At 42.7% G+C, this 20,446-nt stretch overlaps 1 protein-coding gene across 1 annotated transcript in view; it reads right to left on the reverse strand.

Annotated features, from left to right (window-relative positions):
- The window catches only part of LOC140207987 (uncharacterized), a 133,750-nt gene that overhangs the window by 93,036 nt on the left and 20,268 nt on the right, over nt 1-20,446 (reverse strand). Inside the window, 1 exon segment of the mRNA XM_072276519.1 lies at nt 12,538-12,855. Coding sequence (XP_072132620.1) covers nt 12,538-12,855 — 318 coding nt within the window.

Below are 20,446 nucleotides of genomic sequence, written 5' to 3' on the forward strand. Positions count from 1 at the left end.
CTGAGGACTGGGAGAAATTCAGAGTTCAGCAGAGGAGGACAAAGGGCTTAATTAGGAAGGGGAAAAAAGATTATGAGAGAAAACTGGCAGGGAACATAAAAACTGACTGTAAAAGCTTTTATAGATATGTAAAAAGGAAAAGACTGGTAAAGACAAATGTAGGTCCCCTACAGACAGAAACAGGTGAATTGATTATGGGGAGCAAGGACATGGCAGACCAATTGAATAATTACTTTGGTTCTGTCTTCACTAAGGAGGACATAAATAATCTTCCAGAAATAGTAGGGGACAGAGGGTCCAGTGAGATGGAGGAACTGAGAGAAATACATGTTAGTAGGGAAGTGGTGTTAGGTAAATTGAAGGGATTAAAGGCAGATAAATCCCCAGGGCCAGATGGTCTGCATCCCAGAGTGCTTAAGGAAGTAGCCCAAAAAATAGTGGGTGCATTAGTGATAATTTTTCAAAACTCGTTAGATTCTGGACTGGTTCCGGAGGATTGGAGGGTGGCTAATATAACTCCACTTTTTAAAAAAGGAGGGAGAGAGAAACCGGGGAATTATAGACTGGTTAGCCTAACGTCGGTGGTGGGGAAACTGCTGGAGTCAGTTATCAAAGATGTGATAACAGCACATTTGGAAAGCGGTGAAATCGTCGGACAAAGTCAGCATGGATTTGTGAAAGGAAAATCATGTCTGACGAATCTCATAGCATTTTTTGAGGATGTAACTAGTAGAGTGGATGGGGGAGAACCAGTGGATGTGGTATATTTGGATTTTCAAAAGGCTTTTGACAAGGTCCCACACAGGAGATTAGTATGCAAACTTAAAGCACACGGTATTAGGGGTAAGGTATTGATGTGGATAGAGAATTGGCTAGCAGACAGGAAGCAAAGAGTGGGAATAAACAGGACCTTTTCAGAATGGCAGGCAGTGACTAGTGGGGTACCGCAAGGTTCAGTGCTGGGACCCCAGTTGTTTACAATATATATTAATGACTTGGATGAGGGAATTAAATGCAGCATCTCCAAGTTTGCGGATGACACGAAGCTGGGCGGCAGTGTTAGCTGTGAGGAGGATGCTAAGGGGATGCAGCGTGACTTGGATAGGTTGGGTGAGTGGGCATATTCATGGCAGATGCAATTTAATGTGGATAAATGTGAAGTTATCCACTTTGGTGGCAAAAACAGGAAAACAGATTATTATCTGAATGGTGGCCAATTAGGAAAAGGGGAGGTGCAACGAGACCTGGGTGTCATTATACACCAGTCATTGAAAGTGGGCATGCAGGTACAGCAGGCGGTGAAAAAGGCGAATGGTATGCTAGCATTTATACCGAGAGGATTCGAGTACAGGAGCAGGGAGGTACTACTGCAGTTGTACACGGCCTTGGTGAGACCACACCTGGAGTATTGTGTGCAGTTTTGGTCCGCTAATCTGAGGAAAGCCATAGAGAGAGTACAAAGAAGGTTCACCAGATTGATTCCTGGGATGGCAGGACTTTCATATGATGAAAGACTGGATGAACTGGGCTTGTACTCGTTGGAATTTAGAAGATTGAGGGGGGATCTGATTGAAATGTATAAAATCCTAAAGGGATTGGACAGGCTAGATGCAGGAAGATTGTCCCCGATGTTGGGGAAGTCCAGAACAAGGGGTCACAGTTTGAGGATAAAGGGGAAGCCTTTTAGGACATAGATTAGGAAAAACTTCTTCACACAGAGAGTGGTGAATCTGTGGAATTCTCTGCCACAGGAAACAGTTGAGGCCAGTTCATTGGCTATATTTAAGAGGGAGTTAGATATGGCCCTTGTGGCTACGGGGGTCAGGGGGTATGGAGGGAAGGCTGGGGCGGGGTTCTGAGTTGGATGATCAGCCATGATCATAATAAATGTCGGTGCAGGCTCGAAGGGCCGAATGGCCTACTCCTGCACCTATTTTCTATGTTTCTAAGTTAACAAATTTCACAACACATGCCGGTGATAATAAACCTGATTCCAATTGAAGCATTGTAAGGGAAAGGTCTGTTGATCGTTTGCCCTTGATGATTTCTGACAAAATTACTGCACCTCTTTCAAGCTTGGTTAAGTAGTCTGTTGCAGAGTTGATGCATAGTTGAGAGTCTCACTTGTGCAGAGAAGCAAATTTGTTTCCATCTGTCTCAGTAATTTGCTGATAAATTCAAAATGAGACCAACTGGAACATTTTCTGCCCAGGAATCCAAATGTTTCTAACTTTCTCTCCCTGTGACCCCAGGTGAGTGGGAGTGGATTGGTATGATACTGTTTTAAGTCTTTGCAATTGTGCTGCACAACGCTCAGACAGTCAGGCACAGTTTAGTGACCATCCACTTTGTCACTTTATCATTTCCGGTCAGTCATCTCATGTTCAGATACTCCCACAACCAGCCTCTATTTAAGTACATACCATCAGTGTTTGCGTACAGTTAATCCTATGTATTTACCAGCACATTAAATAGCTGCGTGTAATTTTATTTTTCATAGTATTCCATTTATATTTATTCTGTTTTTATAAGTAATGTGTTTTTGACAGCTGCACCGGACTCGTGCAATATTCGTTCTGCTCTCCTTTACACTCGTGGACTGCTGAATGACAGTAAACAATCCTAAAGCATGAGATAGATTGGGTTGGAGTCACAGAGAGGTACAGACTGGGCAAATAGAGAACAATCAATGCTTAAATCGCACAAGCTAATGAATAATTGCTGGCATTCTGGTACCTTTACTTATTGGTGTTTCTGAGAATCGATAATTCAATGAAAATGATTCAACACAATTCAAATTAACGCTGCAAAGGGATATTTTAATTTGCGTCTCACGGTCATTATTCCATGAGCGGTGAAATTCAACAACTTCACAATAAGAAGGTGGAATATAGGAGCGTTAATGACTCCTAACGGCAACTCCAAGCTTGCCTTTTCAGAAACAGCTCTATTTCCATCTTTAATATCTCCGTTTTTCCTCCTCAAGGTTGTTTTGAAGACCCTGACCTGGAGTTACAGGCTGACTACGGTTCCTTGCGGGAATGGGATCCGCTATCGTGGTTTCACAACTGTCCATTATTCGGCACACCAAGGGCTCGGCCTAAGAACTTTGCTCATCTTTGGAGGTCTGAATTTTCGTGGCTCTGCAGACGGGGGGTTCAGAGGTCAGTGTCCGAGCAGAAGACTGGTGTGCAGTGTAAGAAAGAAGATCTAAGACTGTGTGCCCAGCAACTCGAGATCTTTAAGCACATAGCTTGGAAAAAAAGCGACGCAACAGACTTTTAACATCGTGAAATGGAGACCACCTTTTCTCCCTTATTAGGGAGAGAGAGAGCCTGTGGTATGTCGAATGCCGGGTGAACAATGTAGTCTTTGCAGTACTGCAAGTCTGTGCCTTTGCTGTTGTGGGTTTTTATGTAGATGGGGTTAGGGGATTGTTGCTTTCTGCTGCTTACACGTGGGAGAGAGAGGAGCTTTAACTATCATTCACTCTTTAGGGGCACTCCACTGTTTTCGTGAATTGCTCCGAAGAAATAGCATTTGAAGATGTGTATTGTATACATTTCACTGACATTAACCTTTGAAACTTTGAAAAAGCACGAAAATGCATGGTTCAACGACATTTCGAATTACTGGTCTTGTGAACTCAGTGACGTAATAGGAGAGGGCTGGAGAAGCCGGTGACGTGGAAAGGGTGATATCAGAGATCAAAGCTCTGAACATCATAAGGAAACCTGGTACATGAGTAAAAAGGGACATTCAGACATAGCGTAATGTTTATGGTTCTGTGCCTACTGCAGTCAAAATACATACCAGAGGAATGCATAGACCTGACAAAATACAGCTATCAATAGGGATCATTGCTTACAAGGCAGCATCTAGCAAAAGTATGGGTATGAAGTTAGTCATCATTTTTAGATTATGAAGACATGCAGTCCTCTTTTATTGTCATTTAGTAATGCATGCATTAAGAAATGATACGATATTTCCTCTGGTGTGATATCACAAAACACAGGACAGACCAAGACTGAAAAAACTAACAAAACTATATAATTATAACATATAGTTACAACAGTGCAACAATACCATAACTTGATGAAGAAGTCCATGAGAACAGTAAAAAGTTCAAAGTCTCTCAAATGTCCCACATCTCACGCAGACAGGAGGAGGAAGAAAAACTCTCCCTGCCATGCCCGACCACAGTCCGACTCTGAGTCATCCGAAAACTTCGAGCCTCCGATCCGCTCTCTGACACCAAGTACTGAGCGTCATCTCTATCCGAACGATTCAACCTCAATCTCGGTCACCAACAGCAGGCAAAGCCGAGGATTCTGATGCCTTCCCTCTGGAAGATTCCCGACTGCGCAGTAACAACAGCAGTGAACTGGCGTTTCAGAAATTTCTCCAGATGTTCCTCTGTGCTTTCACGTCTGTCTCCATCAAATCAGAATTGTCCATGGTCCCTATTTAACGGATACAATATCATTTTTCACCGGAGGGCTGCGCACACGCGGGGCACTGCTCTCTCTCCTCCCGCCGAATTTGCAGTCTCAGCAGGATTGACAGCGGGCCAGGGACTCCAACTAGTTTGCGGAATTGACCGGGGGAGGGGGGTGAAGGGAGTGGGGCTGAAGGCTCCGGACACCAGGAAAATGAAATTCCTACTGGCGTCGGAAGGCTGGCTGGAATCTTTTCTGCAGCTATATCTAGTTATTTGTGGTCTCATTTTACCTGCGGTGAAAGTGAACCGCCTTCCGGGAAAGGAGAAGCAAAATAGTATTCTGCTGGTGACACGTCACATTCATCATCAGTTACCAGTCAGTGTGGCTTTAAATGGGAGGCTTCGATGCAAAGGAGCAATAACTCTCCTCAGGTAAACCAACACACATCGCTGGTAGGTTACATGGAGATTAAATCAAGACAGGTAAGAACACCTGGTCAGTGTAGTCTCCTTTCCCAGGTAGTAACTTTTCTATTCTTTGGGTGTTCATTGGGCGGGGTTTCGTCAGAGGAACTTAGTAGGTAGAAGTATTGACATTTGACACCTGGAACTTCTGCAAATCCCATTATCCCCATTACTTCCTCTCGAGCGTCATTTTCTAGCAGTCCAATATCGACTCTAGCCTCTCTTTTAAACATTATGTATCTGAGGAAACTTACGCTATCTTCCTTAATATCATTGGCTAGCATAATTTCGTATTCCTCCTTTGAATTCTTAATGCCTTCTGCTGTTTTTTTAAAATCTTCCCAATCCTCTAACTTCCTATGAACTCTTGCTCTATTACGTGCCTCTTGTTTGTGTATTATGTTGGATTTGACTTCTCTTCTTCGTCCGGGTGTGTCATCTTTTGTTTTGGAAATGTTTCCTCCTTGGGATGTATGTATCCTGTGCCTTCCAAGTTCCTTCTAGAAATTGCAGCCCTTGCCTCTCTGTTGTTATCCCTAGCAGTGTTCTTTTCAAATCATTTCTGGCCAATTCCTCTCCCAAACTTTTGTAATTACCTTTATTCAAACCTAATTCTGATACACCTGACTTTAGCTGCTTCTTCTGAAATATCAGGGTGAATTCGATCATATTATGATCATTTTCCCCAAAGCAGCCTTTTACCAAGCTCTCTAATTAATCCCAGCTCATTACACAGCACCCAATCCAGAATAGCTGATCTGGTAGTCGGCTCAACCTCGAGATGCTCTAAAAAGCCATCTTTCAAGCATTCTAGAAATTCCCCCTGTTGGTATCCAGCATGATGATGATTTGCCCAGGCTCCCTGCAGATTGAAATCTCCCATGACTAATGTAACATCGTCCTTTTGGTATGCATTTTCTCTCTCCCATTGTAATTTTTAGACCACATCCTTTGGGGAGTCTGTACATCAGGGTCTTTTACCCTTACAGTTCGTTAGCCCGATCTATAATGATTAAACACCTTTGGACCCCGTATCACCCTTTTCTGATTATTTGATTTCATTTTTAATCAACAGGGCAATGCCGCCCGCTTTACCCTCTTGACTGTCCTATCGCCACATTGTGTATCCGAAACATTACGCTCATTATTTATCCATGATTCAGTGATTCATACAACATCCTATACACCTATTCCAACCTATGACTGTGTGACAAGTTCTTCTACCCTATCTCGCATACTTAGCGCATTCAAGTATAACACCTTAAGTCCAGTATTTACCTGTTTCGATTTTATCCATCTATTATAATTCAACTCATCCTCTTGACTGCAATTTTGCCCTATCATCAGCCTTTCCTTGTTTGGAGCCTCAGTTTCTGAACTGACTACCGCATCTTCAGCACTATCACGCCGGTTCACATCCCCGGGAAAAGATAATTTAAATCCACCAAAAAGAATCCAGCCAACCTGCCCGCAAGGATATTGGACACCTCGGGTTCAGGAGTAACCTGTACCATTGGTGCAGGTCATACACATGCCAGAATCACCACAACAATCTCAACTACAATATCTTTCAAAATCGTTAATGACAATGAGCAAAACGGCAACAAATCGTCTCTGTGTTCGATGTCCCCAGCGATAATCAACACTCTTCAGAGATTATCCGTCTGCTGTCAGTGGCCGCATAACCAGGACTTACGATATACACCAGCGGCTCATACAGCCATTGTCCACCAGCTCCCATGGCTGCACACAAACTTTATCGGTGGGGGTGGGGCTGGTGGTGTGCTGAGCTGGGGTATAGCGTGTTCAAGGGCAAACTGCAGGCTAGCGGAGGGAAGCATCTCTTTTATTTGGTCAAAGTGCAGAAAATTCTTTCCAGAAATAGTTTAGTGTATTTGTGGATAAAAAACCTAAAATATGAAATGAGGTGCTGCTTGTGTTGAGTGGCTGCAGATAAAACACACCAGGGATGCTAAAACTATCGAGTCGACCTCATTTACAGCTTTATACAGCTGCTTCTTTTTCTGAACTCACATATTGGCAATGACATAGTCAATATAATTGTTTAAATATCTTGTATACATGTATATCCTGTTGAACATACTTAAACACTTTAACATATTGTGAAGAATGCTGCAAATAAATGTTCAGGTTTGTGTTGTTCCAACCAGGCTGTGTACAACAACAAAGGGTATTATTGCACATCACAAATCACATTAATTGCGTTCAGAAATAGATTCAGTTAATTCATTGTAGTTCAGCACATACAGACATATGGAATATGCCACATGTTGTTATGAAATGAAAATAGTACATGTTATTATTATAGATTTTGCAACCATATGAAATGTTTCTCCAATACGAGTAAACATTCCAAGGAAGAAGTCTCTACAGATGGGGAAGGATGTGAAACACAACCTTGATGAATCTGCCCAAAATTTACATTAATCACATTCAGACTCACCTCTCTGACCTCCTGTGGAGCCACTGTGTAGATTGGAACTGCAAAGTGGCAGACACAACCAGACACATTGAGTACACTGCTGGAACATCAGAACGATGACAGGATTTGTATTCAAAATGCAGAATGGTCTGAACTTTGAAAACACATCACTGACCGATGGGATATTGTCACTGCAACTCTGGATCTAAGCTCACTGAACTGAGATGATAACCTCACAGCTGGCCACGCTGCCGACACCATTACTATTCCCTGCCCATCGTCGATCATGACGATAATGTTGTCTCTGGAGCCTTAACACTGACCACACTGCTAATGTAACAGCGTGTCCTGGTCATTCTCTGAAATACATTCCTAAGACACCCATATTTTAACTTCTTCCTTCTCTGCATAGTATTCAATTGGAGATTTACCCAAATCCTTGAGTCAGCTGATCGCGATTAGGTAGATCAATGGCACCAACAAATGCAATATTGTATTATGTACATTACTGCCCCATATGACTGAATAGCTAACAAACCAGGTGGAGAATTAGTACAGATGCTTCTCTCCTACGGTGTTAGCACTAATATTAAATGCAGGATCACTGCCATCCTCCTACATCAGCTTTCACCTTAAATGTGCAACTGATGTGTCGTTGTTCTAATACCAATTAATTTCAATTTGTCGAAATGTAGCTGGAATAAGAGAAAATCTGCAGGTGATGGAAATCCGAACAACACACATAAAATGCTGGAGGAATTCAGCGGGCCAGGCAGCTTCTACGGAAAGGAGTGCAGTCGACGATTCAGGACGAAACATGTCGGCAGGGCTGGAGACAAAAAAAGCTGAGGTGTAGATTTGAAAGGTGTGTCGGGGGGGGGGGGGTGAGAGAAATGCCAGGAAATAGGTGAAACTTGGAGGGGAAGGGATGAAGAAAAGATCTAGGAAGTTGATTGGTGAAAGAGACAGAAGGCCATGGAAGAAAGAAAAAAAAATGTGTGGATAGGAGCACCAGAGGGAGGCAATGGGCTGGCAAGGACATAATATGAGAGAGACACACAAGGGAATGGGCAACAGTGGGGGAGGGGGGGGTGGCATTACTGGAAGTTTGAGAAATCGATCATGCCATCAGGTTGGAGGCTAATGGAACAGAATATAAGGTATTGTTCCTCCAATCTAAGTGTAGCCCTATCGTGACATTGGAGGAGCCCATAGACGGACATATTGGAATCGGAACGGGAAGTCAAATTAATATGGGTGGCCACTTGAAGATCCTGCTTGTTCTGGCGGACGGAGCATAGATACTGAGCAAAGTGGTCCCCCAATCTACGCCGGTTCTCACGCGATATACATCGGGTGTGGTTTTCCTATAGATAAGTCACTGCACAACAGATTGGGAATTATATTAAACGAACACCAACACAAATAATTTGTCTCCATCACATGGATGGCGGAGCAAAGTGATTGAACAACGCAGTAATGTGAGGCACAGAAGTTGATCATTTTAACTTTAGCTTCAGCACAGTCAATTTTTCAAACACCATACGTGTAGCATAAACTTATATACAAGATAAAGCATTATTAGCATCTATTTCATTACATCTGGTAGTGAAATAATCAAAACGGGACATCTTTCTCACTGTGCGAGACGGTAAACTATTTAGATAATAGTCGTGGAAAGGGATTGGTAATGCAGAGGGATCTGAGGAAAACGTTTTCCAACCATATACCAGAAGCAGTCTGGAATGCACTGTGTAAAGTGACTGCTGGTGGAGGGTAAACTCAAAACATTTACAAGTGTAATATCGCACAGTAGATTGAGAGAGTTGCCAGATATGAAGCAAGCAAACTGTTTGCACTTCTGGAACTTGACAACTATTAGAGGCGTAGTTCATTTCTTAAATGGATCCTACGCAGCAATAAATAAAGTAGCCGTGGATGTTAGCAGCGAATCACTGACTGTACAAAATCAGAACCAGAATGAGGATTAGTATCACCAGCATATGTCATGAAATCCGTCTTTATGCGGCAGCAGTACATCGCAATGCACAATAACAAAAACCGTAATTCCCCTTACTGAAATTAAACGTTTCCCTAACTTGTCTGTTCCTATCCCCCTCCAATACTATGGTAAAGGAGATAGAATCGTGATCACTATCTCCAAAATACTCTCTGACTGAGAGACCTACCACCTGACCGGGTTCATTTTCCAATGCCAGATCAAGTACAGTCTCTCCTCTTGTAGGCTTATTGTGTCACGAAATCTTCCTGAGCACACCTAACAAACTGCATCCCATCTAAATCGCTTACTCTAGAGAGATGCCAATCAATATTTGGGAAATTAAAATCTCCCACCACAACAACCCTGTTATTATTACTCCTTTCCAGAATCTGTCTCGCTGTCTGCTCCTCGATGTCCCTGTTACTATTGGGTGGTCTTTCAAAAAAAAAACACCATGTTGCATTATTGGCCCCTTCCTATTCCTAACTTCCACCAACACAGACTCCGTAGACAACCCCTCCATGACTTCATTCCTTTCTGCAGCAGTGACACTATTTCTGATCAACAGTGCCATGCCCTCACCTCTTTTGCCTCCCTCCCTGTCCTTTTTGAAACATCTAAAGCCTGGCACTTGAAGTAGCCATTCCTGCTCCTGAGCCATGCAAGTCTCTGTAATGACCACAACGTCACAGCTCCAAACAATGTTACCTCTAATTTTTAGTAGTCAGTGTGCACAAAAATCTTATGTTGTGCAATTTATTTTTCCTGTGACAAAAGTATGAGCGCACTGAATGCACACATGGCACAGTTTATGTAGGTTTGTTATGTATTTGACATAAAACTGCACAGAATTGGAGGCCGGTAACTAGTGGTGTGCCTCAGGGATCTGTACTGGGTCCAATGTTGTTTTTCATATACATTAATGATCTGGATGATGGGGTGGTAAATTGAATTAGTAAGTATGCAGATTATGATACTAAGATAGGTGGCGTTGTGGATAAAAAAAAATAGCTTTTCAAAGCTTGCAGAGAGAATTAGGCCAGTTAGAAGAGTGGGCTGAAAGAAGGCAGACAGAGTTTAATGCTGATAAATGTGAGGTGCTACATTTTGGTAGGACTAATCAAAATAGGACATACGTGGTAAATGTTAGGGCAGTGAAGAATGCAGTATAACAGAGGGATATAGGAATAATGGTGCATAGTTCCCTGAAGGTGGAATCTCATGTGGATAGGGAGGTGAAGAAAGCACTGCACATTTCTTCAGCTTTTTTTCAGCTCAGAGATATCGTTGGGCTGCACAGCTGAAAAAAAAACATAGGGATTGTTCTTAACAAGGAAGATTCCAGGACTGAAAAGGGTGGGAAATGTATGATGCCTCTGGGCGTGTAGTCTTAATAGTTTAAAATACTGAGAGGACATCTGATTGAAATACACACAAATTAAAAGTCCAAAAGTCCTAGATGGAATAGATATCATGAGTTTCCGTGTTGTATGACTCTATATCAATCTACAGTATACTTTTCTGCTGATAAAAAGAGAAACTGGTGTAAATGTCTGACTTTGTTGCTACAAGCATAACCCAGAATATTGAACTTTGCGAAGTTCCTCACGCAATAATGAAATTCTAGTTCCAAAGCAACAATGAAATGCGTGTACAGCTTTTGAACATGAGTGTATATTGGTAACCAACACTGGTATCGTTGTGTTTCCACACTTGTAACAACAGTGACCCTGAAAGGGTACTGACAGGATGCAAATAATTACATTAACAACCCAAAAGCTGTCTTGTAGATTTGTCAAAGTATAGTATTGTCTGCATTCAATTCTTAACATACACTGAAGACTTAATAGATTCTAGGCTCACACAGGAGACTTCAGACCAAATCTACCTTGTCTGTTGATGATGCAGGGCTGTCGTCAAGTTGCGACAGTGCGTACATTCTCCCGTTCTGGAGAATCTGGGAGCACAGATCCAAGGCAGAACAGGAACAGAACATGGTTTGCTGAGAACATTATTGATCTCTCAAAACAGCATCTGAGGAAATGTCATCCATCTGAACGCCTACTGTGTTAAATTTCTCTCTCCATAATTTCTGCATAGCTTGCTGATGTTTCTGATAATTTGTCTTTTTAAGTTCAGAGTTATGCCATCCGCATTATTTTGTCTTTTCATCACCAGAGAAGTTTTTCCTCTGTGGTTATTTGAAATGGCTGAGCAGAATCTGGAAGCTCAGGTTACACAGCACTGGCTGTATCATGAGTTTTTTTTTCAGGACAATTAGCGTGGTTGAATGGATTTTCTGGAAGTTGCTTCGCACTGAAAGCTAATGGGCATCCTTCACCTGAACTCCATCCTTGCCAGCAGCAACAGAAGCAACTTTCTAGTTAAACACGTGAGCCATTACACACGTGACATTTGATCAGGTTGCTAATTTCATCAGGTGCCAAAACACATTCTTCTCACCCCCGATAAACACATTTTTTCACAACCTCTGTTTTCCTATTAATCGTTGTATATTTCAACGTGGGATTATCTTCTGATTCTGAACTTCTGTGTTGTATGTCTATTTTGAAATAGTCTTTCTGTGTTCCAGAGCTGTGACATTGTTGGCAGTGTGTTCCGGGGCGTCACAGAACACTTCAGCTGACGGGCAGGGGTTAAACTGCCCACAAGTTCATACAAAGCGATATCAACTCAATACCAAACACACAAAAACACAAGTACACACATACAGTCTCTCTCTCACACAAACACACACACATTAAAGAATTAATGTGATTCAAAACGCGTAATGAGATAATCCAGTTCGAATACTAAATGGTAACAAATGAAAAATTGAAATAAGTTCTGTATCGAAGAGTAGTTCTTTTTTAAAGTAAACTGGTGTAATCATGCCAGATGTGAAAGTTAGGTTGAGCTAGGGTCACACGGCCTTGGGTTCCACACCCACAAGCCCCCATGATCTTATTTTGTCCATCCAGCCGACGCCTAACCGGCAAGATCCCATAGTAAATGTAGGGCAGAGTTATCCTATGCATTGGCTAACATTTCCTAATCAACAAAAGATAAACCTTCAAGAGATTAGTGACTTACAGTGTAACAGAGTAAGTTGGAAAGTAGAGATAAAACAAATAAAAAAGAGCAGCCCTTCAATAAATGAGCGAACAAGACCAAAGTCTCACTTACCAGTGACTTCGAGAGTGATGGTCGCTAAGGTTTTTGGGCCACGGATTGGAAGCATGTTCACACGGTACACCCCACTGTCTGACTCGTTCACCGACTTCAGCAGTAGCGACCCATTGGAGGTGAATAGTTCAGCTCGCGATGTATAGGGATTATCAATGGACACGAATTGATCGATCCACTGACAGATAGTTTTCCCATTGAAGGTCCAGCTTCCACTTGAGATCTTCCCTGATGGCCGCACTGAAAAGAAGGCTTCTCCCCCGATGGCTGCATATATTTTTCTGCGCTCTACATTGATGGTAAAATGCTGAGACTCACCTGAGGAAGAGCAAATCGTATGAGGGTAAAGTGACAAAGGTGCAAAAACTAGAGAAATGTACGCACAGTAGCTCAGTAATTACAGATATTTATAACCTATATACAGCTGAAAACGCAGATCGCCTCTTGTAAACCAATCTTCTATCCTACATCTATCCACCAATCTGTTGATTCAGGGACACCCTCTTCCACCAGGCCAGCAGACTGATTAACTCACCCTGATACAATTGTATTTCTATATTGTATGGACTGTCCTGTTGTTCGTGTTATTATCATCATCATGGCTTGGCTTCGCAAACAAAGATTTAGGAAGGGGGCTGCCTACGTCTGCTGCAGGCTCGCTGGTGGCTGATGAGGCCAATACGGGATAGGCAGGACCGGCCACAGCAGCTGCAAGGGAAATTCTGTTCTGGGTTTGGTGCTGCTGTGTCACGGTTCTTCCTCCCTCTCCTTTTGTCCTTAATGCCGGCCCTGCGTGTGTTCTCGAAGGAGGAGACAGTTCGGTGAATGGTGCGTCGCCAGGCCTCGCAATCGGAGTCTAGATTAGACCACTGGCGATGGTCAATGTGACAGGCGCCAAGGGATTTCTTCAGAGAGTCCTTATAATTTACCATAAGTAATTGCACATTGCACATTCAGACGGAGAGGTATGTGATGCAACACAGAGCGTCATAGGAAGTCATTCCTGCCTGTGGCCATCAAACTTTACAATTCCTCCCTTGGAGGGTCAGACACCCTGTGCCAATAGGCTGGTCCTGGACTTATTTCCATTTGGCAAAATTTACATATTATTATTTAATTATTTATGGCTTTACATTGCTATATTTATACTCTATTTTCCTGGTTGGTGCAACTGTAACAAAACCCAATTTCCCACGGGATCAATAAAGTATGACTACGACAATGACAATGTATACGAAAGATGTAAGTAAAAAACTCAATTCAGTCATTCAATTTATTCCTGGCCAATGTACCTTCACTGGAGTGTAAGTCATAGGACCTAGAGGTAAGATTGCTGTATTGGAGGGAAGCAAGTGATTATTGTGTTTTCTGTTTCACTGAGATGGACCGGTCAGCAGCATCAGGCAAGAACAAAGCAGCGGCGCTCCGACATAGAGCTCTTGTTTCATTCTTGTTCTCCAGACTCAGACCATCCTACATACCGAGGGAGTTCCCCGGCGTGATCCTCACTGTCATTTATGTACTGCCAAAGGCAGATGTCAAGCAAGCACTGGGCGTATTTAATATCATTATAAAGAAGCAAGAAATGACATACCGCGACGGCTTTCATATCTTTGCCAGACACCTTTAATCAGGTAGTTTGAATAAGTCTCGGCCCAACTACATCAGCACATCACCTGCGGCACCTGAGGACCCAGCACACTCGACGACTGATGCACTACTATCCAGAATGCCTGTTGTTTCATCCCTAGACCACATTAGCGGAAATCCAAAATCTGACTGTTCTCACCTTACTTGCACACAGACAAAGCAGCCTGGCCCCAGATACTATTCCAATAAAGTGTTTGTCCTGGGTGGCTAATTGGCTGAGTCTATGGACTTCATTGTCTACATTCAGCAGTCTGACGTACCACGTTGTTTCAGGCAATCTGTAGTCATACCGGTCCGCAGAATATCGCGGTTATCTGCTCAAAGCCTAACATCTTATTGCACTAGCATCCATTGTACGGAGTGATTCGGGAGTTTGCTCATGAAAAACATGAACCCCTGCCTGAGGAATGAAGTATTTCTTTTCCAAATTGCCCAGCATCACAGCTGGTCGACACCAGATGTAATTTAATTGGCTGGTCACTAAGTACTGGAACAACTGTACAATAAATATGCATAGGTGAGAGTGGTTCACATTGAGTACAACTCAGCACCCCCTCAAAACAAATCATTAGGCACCACAAATAGCTCCCTGTTCAACTGGATCCTCGATTTTCTCAGATGCAGACACCAGTATGTACGATTTAATACAAAAAATCCATGGGCCCGATTCGAGATATCCCTGATCCTGGCAATAGGATAGCAACATTATCATCTGGGTGTCCCCTTTACCTCCATGGAATCTCCTTTTTACTCTTCTAATTAAGTAATCTTCTGTCACTATTGCACTCCTGTTCTCCCCCCCCCGCCCCATTTTCTTCTGAGCCACAGAGCCAGACTCAGTGCTGGAGACATATACGGCTTCCTTCTGGTAAGACAACCCTCTAATAGTATTCAAAGCAGTGTACTGATTATTGAGGGGTAAGGCTACAGGGGCGTTCTGCAAAGGTCAACTATCCCTTTTCCATCTTCTGACAGATACCCAGGGACCCGCTTTCTCGAGCTTAGGAGTGACATATCCATCACCTCCTCATTCTTCTGTGTTGGTCAAAGTTCACCCAGCTGCAGCTTCAGTTGCTTAATACTGTCTCTTAGAAGCTGCAACTCAATTAACGTCGTGAAGATGTGCTTGCAGGACCTTCATTGCTGACCTAAACGCTCGCAGACCGCAGTAAGTAGATAAGTATTTATGAACTTACTTCTTACTTAAGTAAGCAAATGAATGAACAAATAAATAAATGAGTAAACAAACAAGAAAAATGAATAAGAAAATAAACAAGTGAGCGAGGAAAGAAACACAGAAACGAATAACTAATATTGCCGATATAAATAAATTCACAAACAAGAAAGTAAATAAATAAGGAAACAAACAAATAAAAGAAGAATTCTGAGGTCCTGTTCATGAGCTCAAGGACAGTTCCGAAATCTGATTGCTGAAGCTGTGTGTGTGTGTGTGTGTGTGTGTGTGTGTGTGTGTGTGTGTGTGTGTGTGTGTGTGTATGTGCATGTGTGTGTGTGTATAAATAGATAATAGTAGGTAAGAACTAGTGCCAAATGTTTAGAAGTTTTGAGAGCAGCCTAGAACAGGTCGCCGTGGTCCACCAGCATATGCGGAATAAAGTGTTGCATTTACAGAGAAAGTGCGGTGCAGGCAGACATTATGGTGCAAGGCCGTAACGAGTTTGATTGTGAGTTCAGGAGTCCATCTAGTCATACAGGGTCCGATATTTGTCTTTTCCCAAGCAGTAAGGCTGATCAACATCCCCACCCACTATCTCACCCCTCCACACAGCCATCACCACTGCTTTATCATTTCCTGTCAGTCACCGTATGTACAGACACAACTACGCTGAGCATCAACTTATGAATGTACAACCAATCCATGTATACAAGCTATCTTATGTGTTTACATTTATTGTTATTTTAAATTATTGTGTCCTTCATTTTATTGTTTTTTTGTGCTGCATTGAATCTGAGATAAAAATTACTTTGTTTTCCCTTACATTTGTGTGCTGCAAATATCATTAAACAATCCTGCATCTTGAATCTTCCAACAGTTGGACAGAAGCTGTCCTCGAATATTGAGCGTACCCTTAGGCGGTTGCATCTTCTGCTCGATTAACCTGTGCCTAAAGTGGCTGGCTAAATATGATATTTGTTCCACATTCTCCTCAGTACAAGTGAGAGTTTAAAATAAACAAGTTTCTTTTCCTTGTTCTACTTATGATTTTGTAGCTAAGCAGAGTTCCAATGACACCACAGTCATAGGCCGCATCAAAAGGGGTGAGGAATTGGGGGGGGGGAATAAGTTCTCTCAACTTTACTTCATCCATTACATTGAAGGACTCTTCAAGTTCCAAATTAAATTTATTATCACTGCACATTTATATCACAATAAAACAGCCCGGAGGTTCATTTTCTTGTGACAGAATAAATCTATACACTGTAATAATAAATATAATAGAACCAGTGAAGTACCACACCAAGAGTGTGCAAAAGACAACAAACTGTGCAAAAACAACAAAGAAAGAAAGAACACTGATAATAAATGAATAAGCAATAAACCTATGGATGGGTGGGATACGGAGGGCTCTCTATGTTACAGGTGCTGGTGGATGCGACTCGGCAGATTAATGACTTCGTGTGGACTATATGGGTCAAAGGGCCTGGTATTGTGCTGTGACGATATCCTGAGTTATTCATGATGGATTGTGCTTTTAAAAAGAGAGAGCACACAGCTGTACAGCACCGAGTGTGAGAGTGTGTGTGTGAGACAGAGAGAGAGATGGACAAAGACTGCTCACAGTTTGATCGGGATTTCTACAAGGCCACTGCTAGCTTCTGAGTTCCTACAGAGAGAGAAGGGAGGAGCTACTTGATGGACAGCTGGTGTTCAGCACAACAGTATCTGAACTAGCGTAATTGCTTGTTTCACAGGACACGCAGATGCACTAAGGTAAGGTGAAGTTACCACTATCCTGTTCAGGTGCCCACGAGAGTGGGACTGAGGATCGATCGTGAGGGATCGATCTGTGATTATTAGTGCGTGAAAGAGAGACCCTGTGGAGTCTACCAGTGTGTCTAACCTTTGCCTGGATTGGTAGACTATCACTCGAAGACGGTGCTCTTAAGTTGGTCAAGTTTGGCTAACTTGGAAGTTTCGGAGGACAACAGGAAGGATCGATGGCATCGGCTTACTCAGACAACCACGACACCTCTCTCTCTCTCCATCATTACTGAACTCAATACCACGAACTGAACTGATTTCATTTACCCATCGTCGTAAGACTGTATCCATTTACTCCCTAGGCTTGAAGAAGCTTGGTTTTTATATTTCCACACTTATATATGCATGAACTTTGCTAACCTGTTTGATTTATCTGAATTTATATTACTGTATTGCGTAGTTACCAATAAAATAGCATTAGTTAACAGCAATACCAGACTCCAAGGTGTTTTCCATTTCTGCTGGTTCTTTAATCTGTTACAGGGTACGTAACAGTGCTATGACTATGATGGTGAGATATGTGGTAGAAGTGATTGTGTCTACAACCTTCTGCAATCTCTGTCGATCCTGTGCTTTGGAGCCTGTATACTAGCCGGTGTTGAAACCAGCTGGAATGCTGTTCAGATCTGTCGACATTTTCCAGTCTCCTCTTTAATCTCCTAAGCAAGTACACCCGCTGATGTGAATGTATAAATATGCGAGGCCAAGCAGATTGGTTGAACCTGCTCACCACTTCCACCACCTCAATGAGGACTGGAGTGTGTCCCGCACCCCACCCCCTGAGGAAAATGTCACATGAGCTGGTAAAGCATGACAGAAGGAGAGTTAGGGCTGAAAGGCCTTCTGCTACTTCTGTGTTTTGGGTTATTTCCTTCTCCACCTTCTCACTCGACGATCCATTCAGTCTGGCTTTTCAGATGACAGACACTAGTGAACTGGCACAGAGACCAGAAAATGCACCTCAGTCTCCAAGTGTAACAGAGACAGGAGCATTCTCTCGGTGTGGCAGTGATGGAGCTCTTGTTCTTCATCTCTTCACACCGGCTGGTGAGGAACATTCAGTTTGAGATAGAAAACCATAGAAACCATAGAAAAACTACAGCACAAAAACAGGACTTTTGGCCCTTCTTGGCTGTGCCAAACCATTTTCTGCCTAGTCCTGCTGACCTGATATGGACCATATCCCTCCATACACCTCCCATCCATGTATCTGTCCAATATATTCTTAAATGTTAAAAAAGAACCCGCATTTGCCACCTCATCTGGCAGCTCATTCCATACTCCCACCACTCTCTGTGTGAAGAAGCCCCCCCTAATGTTCCCTTTAAACTTCCCCCCTCACCCTTAGCCCATGTCCTCTGTTTTTTCTCTCCCCTTGCCTCAGTGGAAAAAGCCTGCTTGCATTCACTCTATCTATACCCATCATAGTTTTATATACCTCTATCAAATCTCCCCTCATTCTTCTATGCTCCAGGGAATAAAGTCCTAACCTATTCAACCTTTCTCTGTAACTGAGTTTCTCAAGTCCTGGCAACATCCCTGTAAGCCTTCTCTGCACTATTTCAACCTTACTTATATCCTTCCTGTAATTTGGTGACCAAAACTGAACACGATACTCCAGATTCGGCCTCACCAATGCCTTATACAACCTCATCATAACATTCCACTCTTACACTCAATACTTTGATTAATAAAGGCCAATGTACCAAAAGCTCTCTTTATGACCCTATCTACCTGTGACGCCACTTTTAGGGAATTTTGCATCTGTATTCCCAGATCCCTCTGTTCCACTGCACTCCTCAATGCCTTACCATTAACCCTGTATGTTCTACCTTGGTTTGTCCTTCCAAAGCGCAATACCTCACACTTGTCTGTATTAAACTCCATCTGCCATTTTTCAGCCCATTTTTCCAGCTGGTCCAAGTCCCTCTGCAGGCTCTGAAAACCTTCCTCACTGTCTACTACACCTCCAATCTGTGTATCATCAGCAAATTTGCTGATCCAATTTTCCACATTATCATCCAGATCATTGATATAGATGACAAATAACAATGGACCCAGCAATGATCCCTGTGGCACACCACAAGTCACAAGCCTCCACTCGGAGAAGCAATTCTCTACCACCACTCTTTGGCTTCTTCCATCGAGCCAATGTCTAATCCAATTTACCACCTCTCCATATATACCTAGGGACTGAATTTTCCTAACTAACCTCCCATGCGGGACCTTGTCAAATGCCTTACTGAAGTCCATGTAGACAACATCCACTGCCTTCCCTTCATCCACTTTCCTGGTATCCTCCTCGAAAAACTCCAATATATTGGTCAAACATGGCCTACCACGCACAAAGCCATGCTGACTCTCCCTAATAAGTCCCTGTCTATCCAGGTGCTTGTAGATTCTGTCTCTTAGTACTCCCTTCAATAACTTACCCACTACCAACTTCAAATTTACCGGCCTATAATCTCCTGGATTACTTTTCGATCCTTTTTTAAACAACGGAACAACGTGAGCCACTCTCCAATCCTTCGGCACCTCACCCGTAGACTCTGACATTTTAAATATTTCTGCTAGGGCCCCCGCAATTTCAACACCAGTCTCCTTCAAGGTCCGAGGGAACACCCTGTCAGGTCCTGGGGATTTATTCACTTTAATTTTCCTCAAGATAGCAAGCACCTCCTCCTTTTCAATCTGTACAGTTTCCATGATCTCACTACTTGTTTCCCTTAATTCCATAGACTTCATGCCAGTTTCCTTCATAAATACAGACGCAATAAACCCATTTAAGATCTCCCCCATTTCTTTTGGTTCCGCACATAGCCGACTACTCTGATCTTCAAGAGGGCCAATTTTATACCTTACCATCCTTTTACTCTTAATATACCTGTAAAAACACTTTGGATTATCCTTCACTTTGACTGCCAAGGCAACCTCATGTCTTCTTTTAGCCTTCCTGATTTTCTTCTTAAGTATTTTCTTGCACTTTTTATACTCCTCAAGCACCTTATTTGCTCCCTGTTTCCAATACATGTCATACAACTCTCTCTTCTTCTTTATCAGAGTTGCAATATCCCTTGAGAACCAAGGTTCCTTATTCCTATTCACTTTGCCTTTAATCTTGACAGGAACATACAAGCTCTGCACTCTCAAAATTTCTCCTTTGAAGGCTTCCCACTTACCGATCACATCCTTGCCAGAGAACAACCTGTCTCGATCCACGCTTTTTAGATCCTTTCTCATTTCTTCAAATTTGGC

The sequence above is a fragment of the Mobula birostris genome, chromosome 13 (assembly GCF_030028105.1).
Source record: "Mobula birostris isolate sMobBir1 chromosome 13, sMobBir1.hap1, whole genome shotgun sequence".
NCBI classification, from domain to species: Eukaryota; Metazoa; Chordata; class Chondrichthyes; order Myliobatiformes; family Myliobatidae; genus Mobula; species Mobula birostris.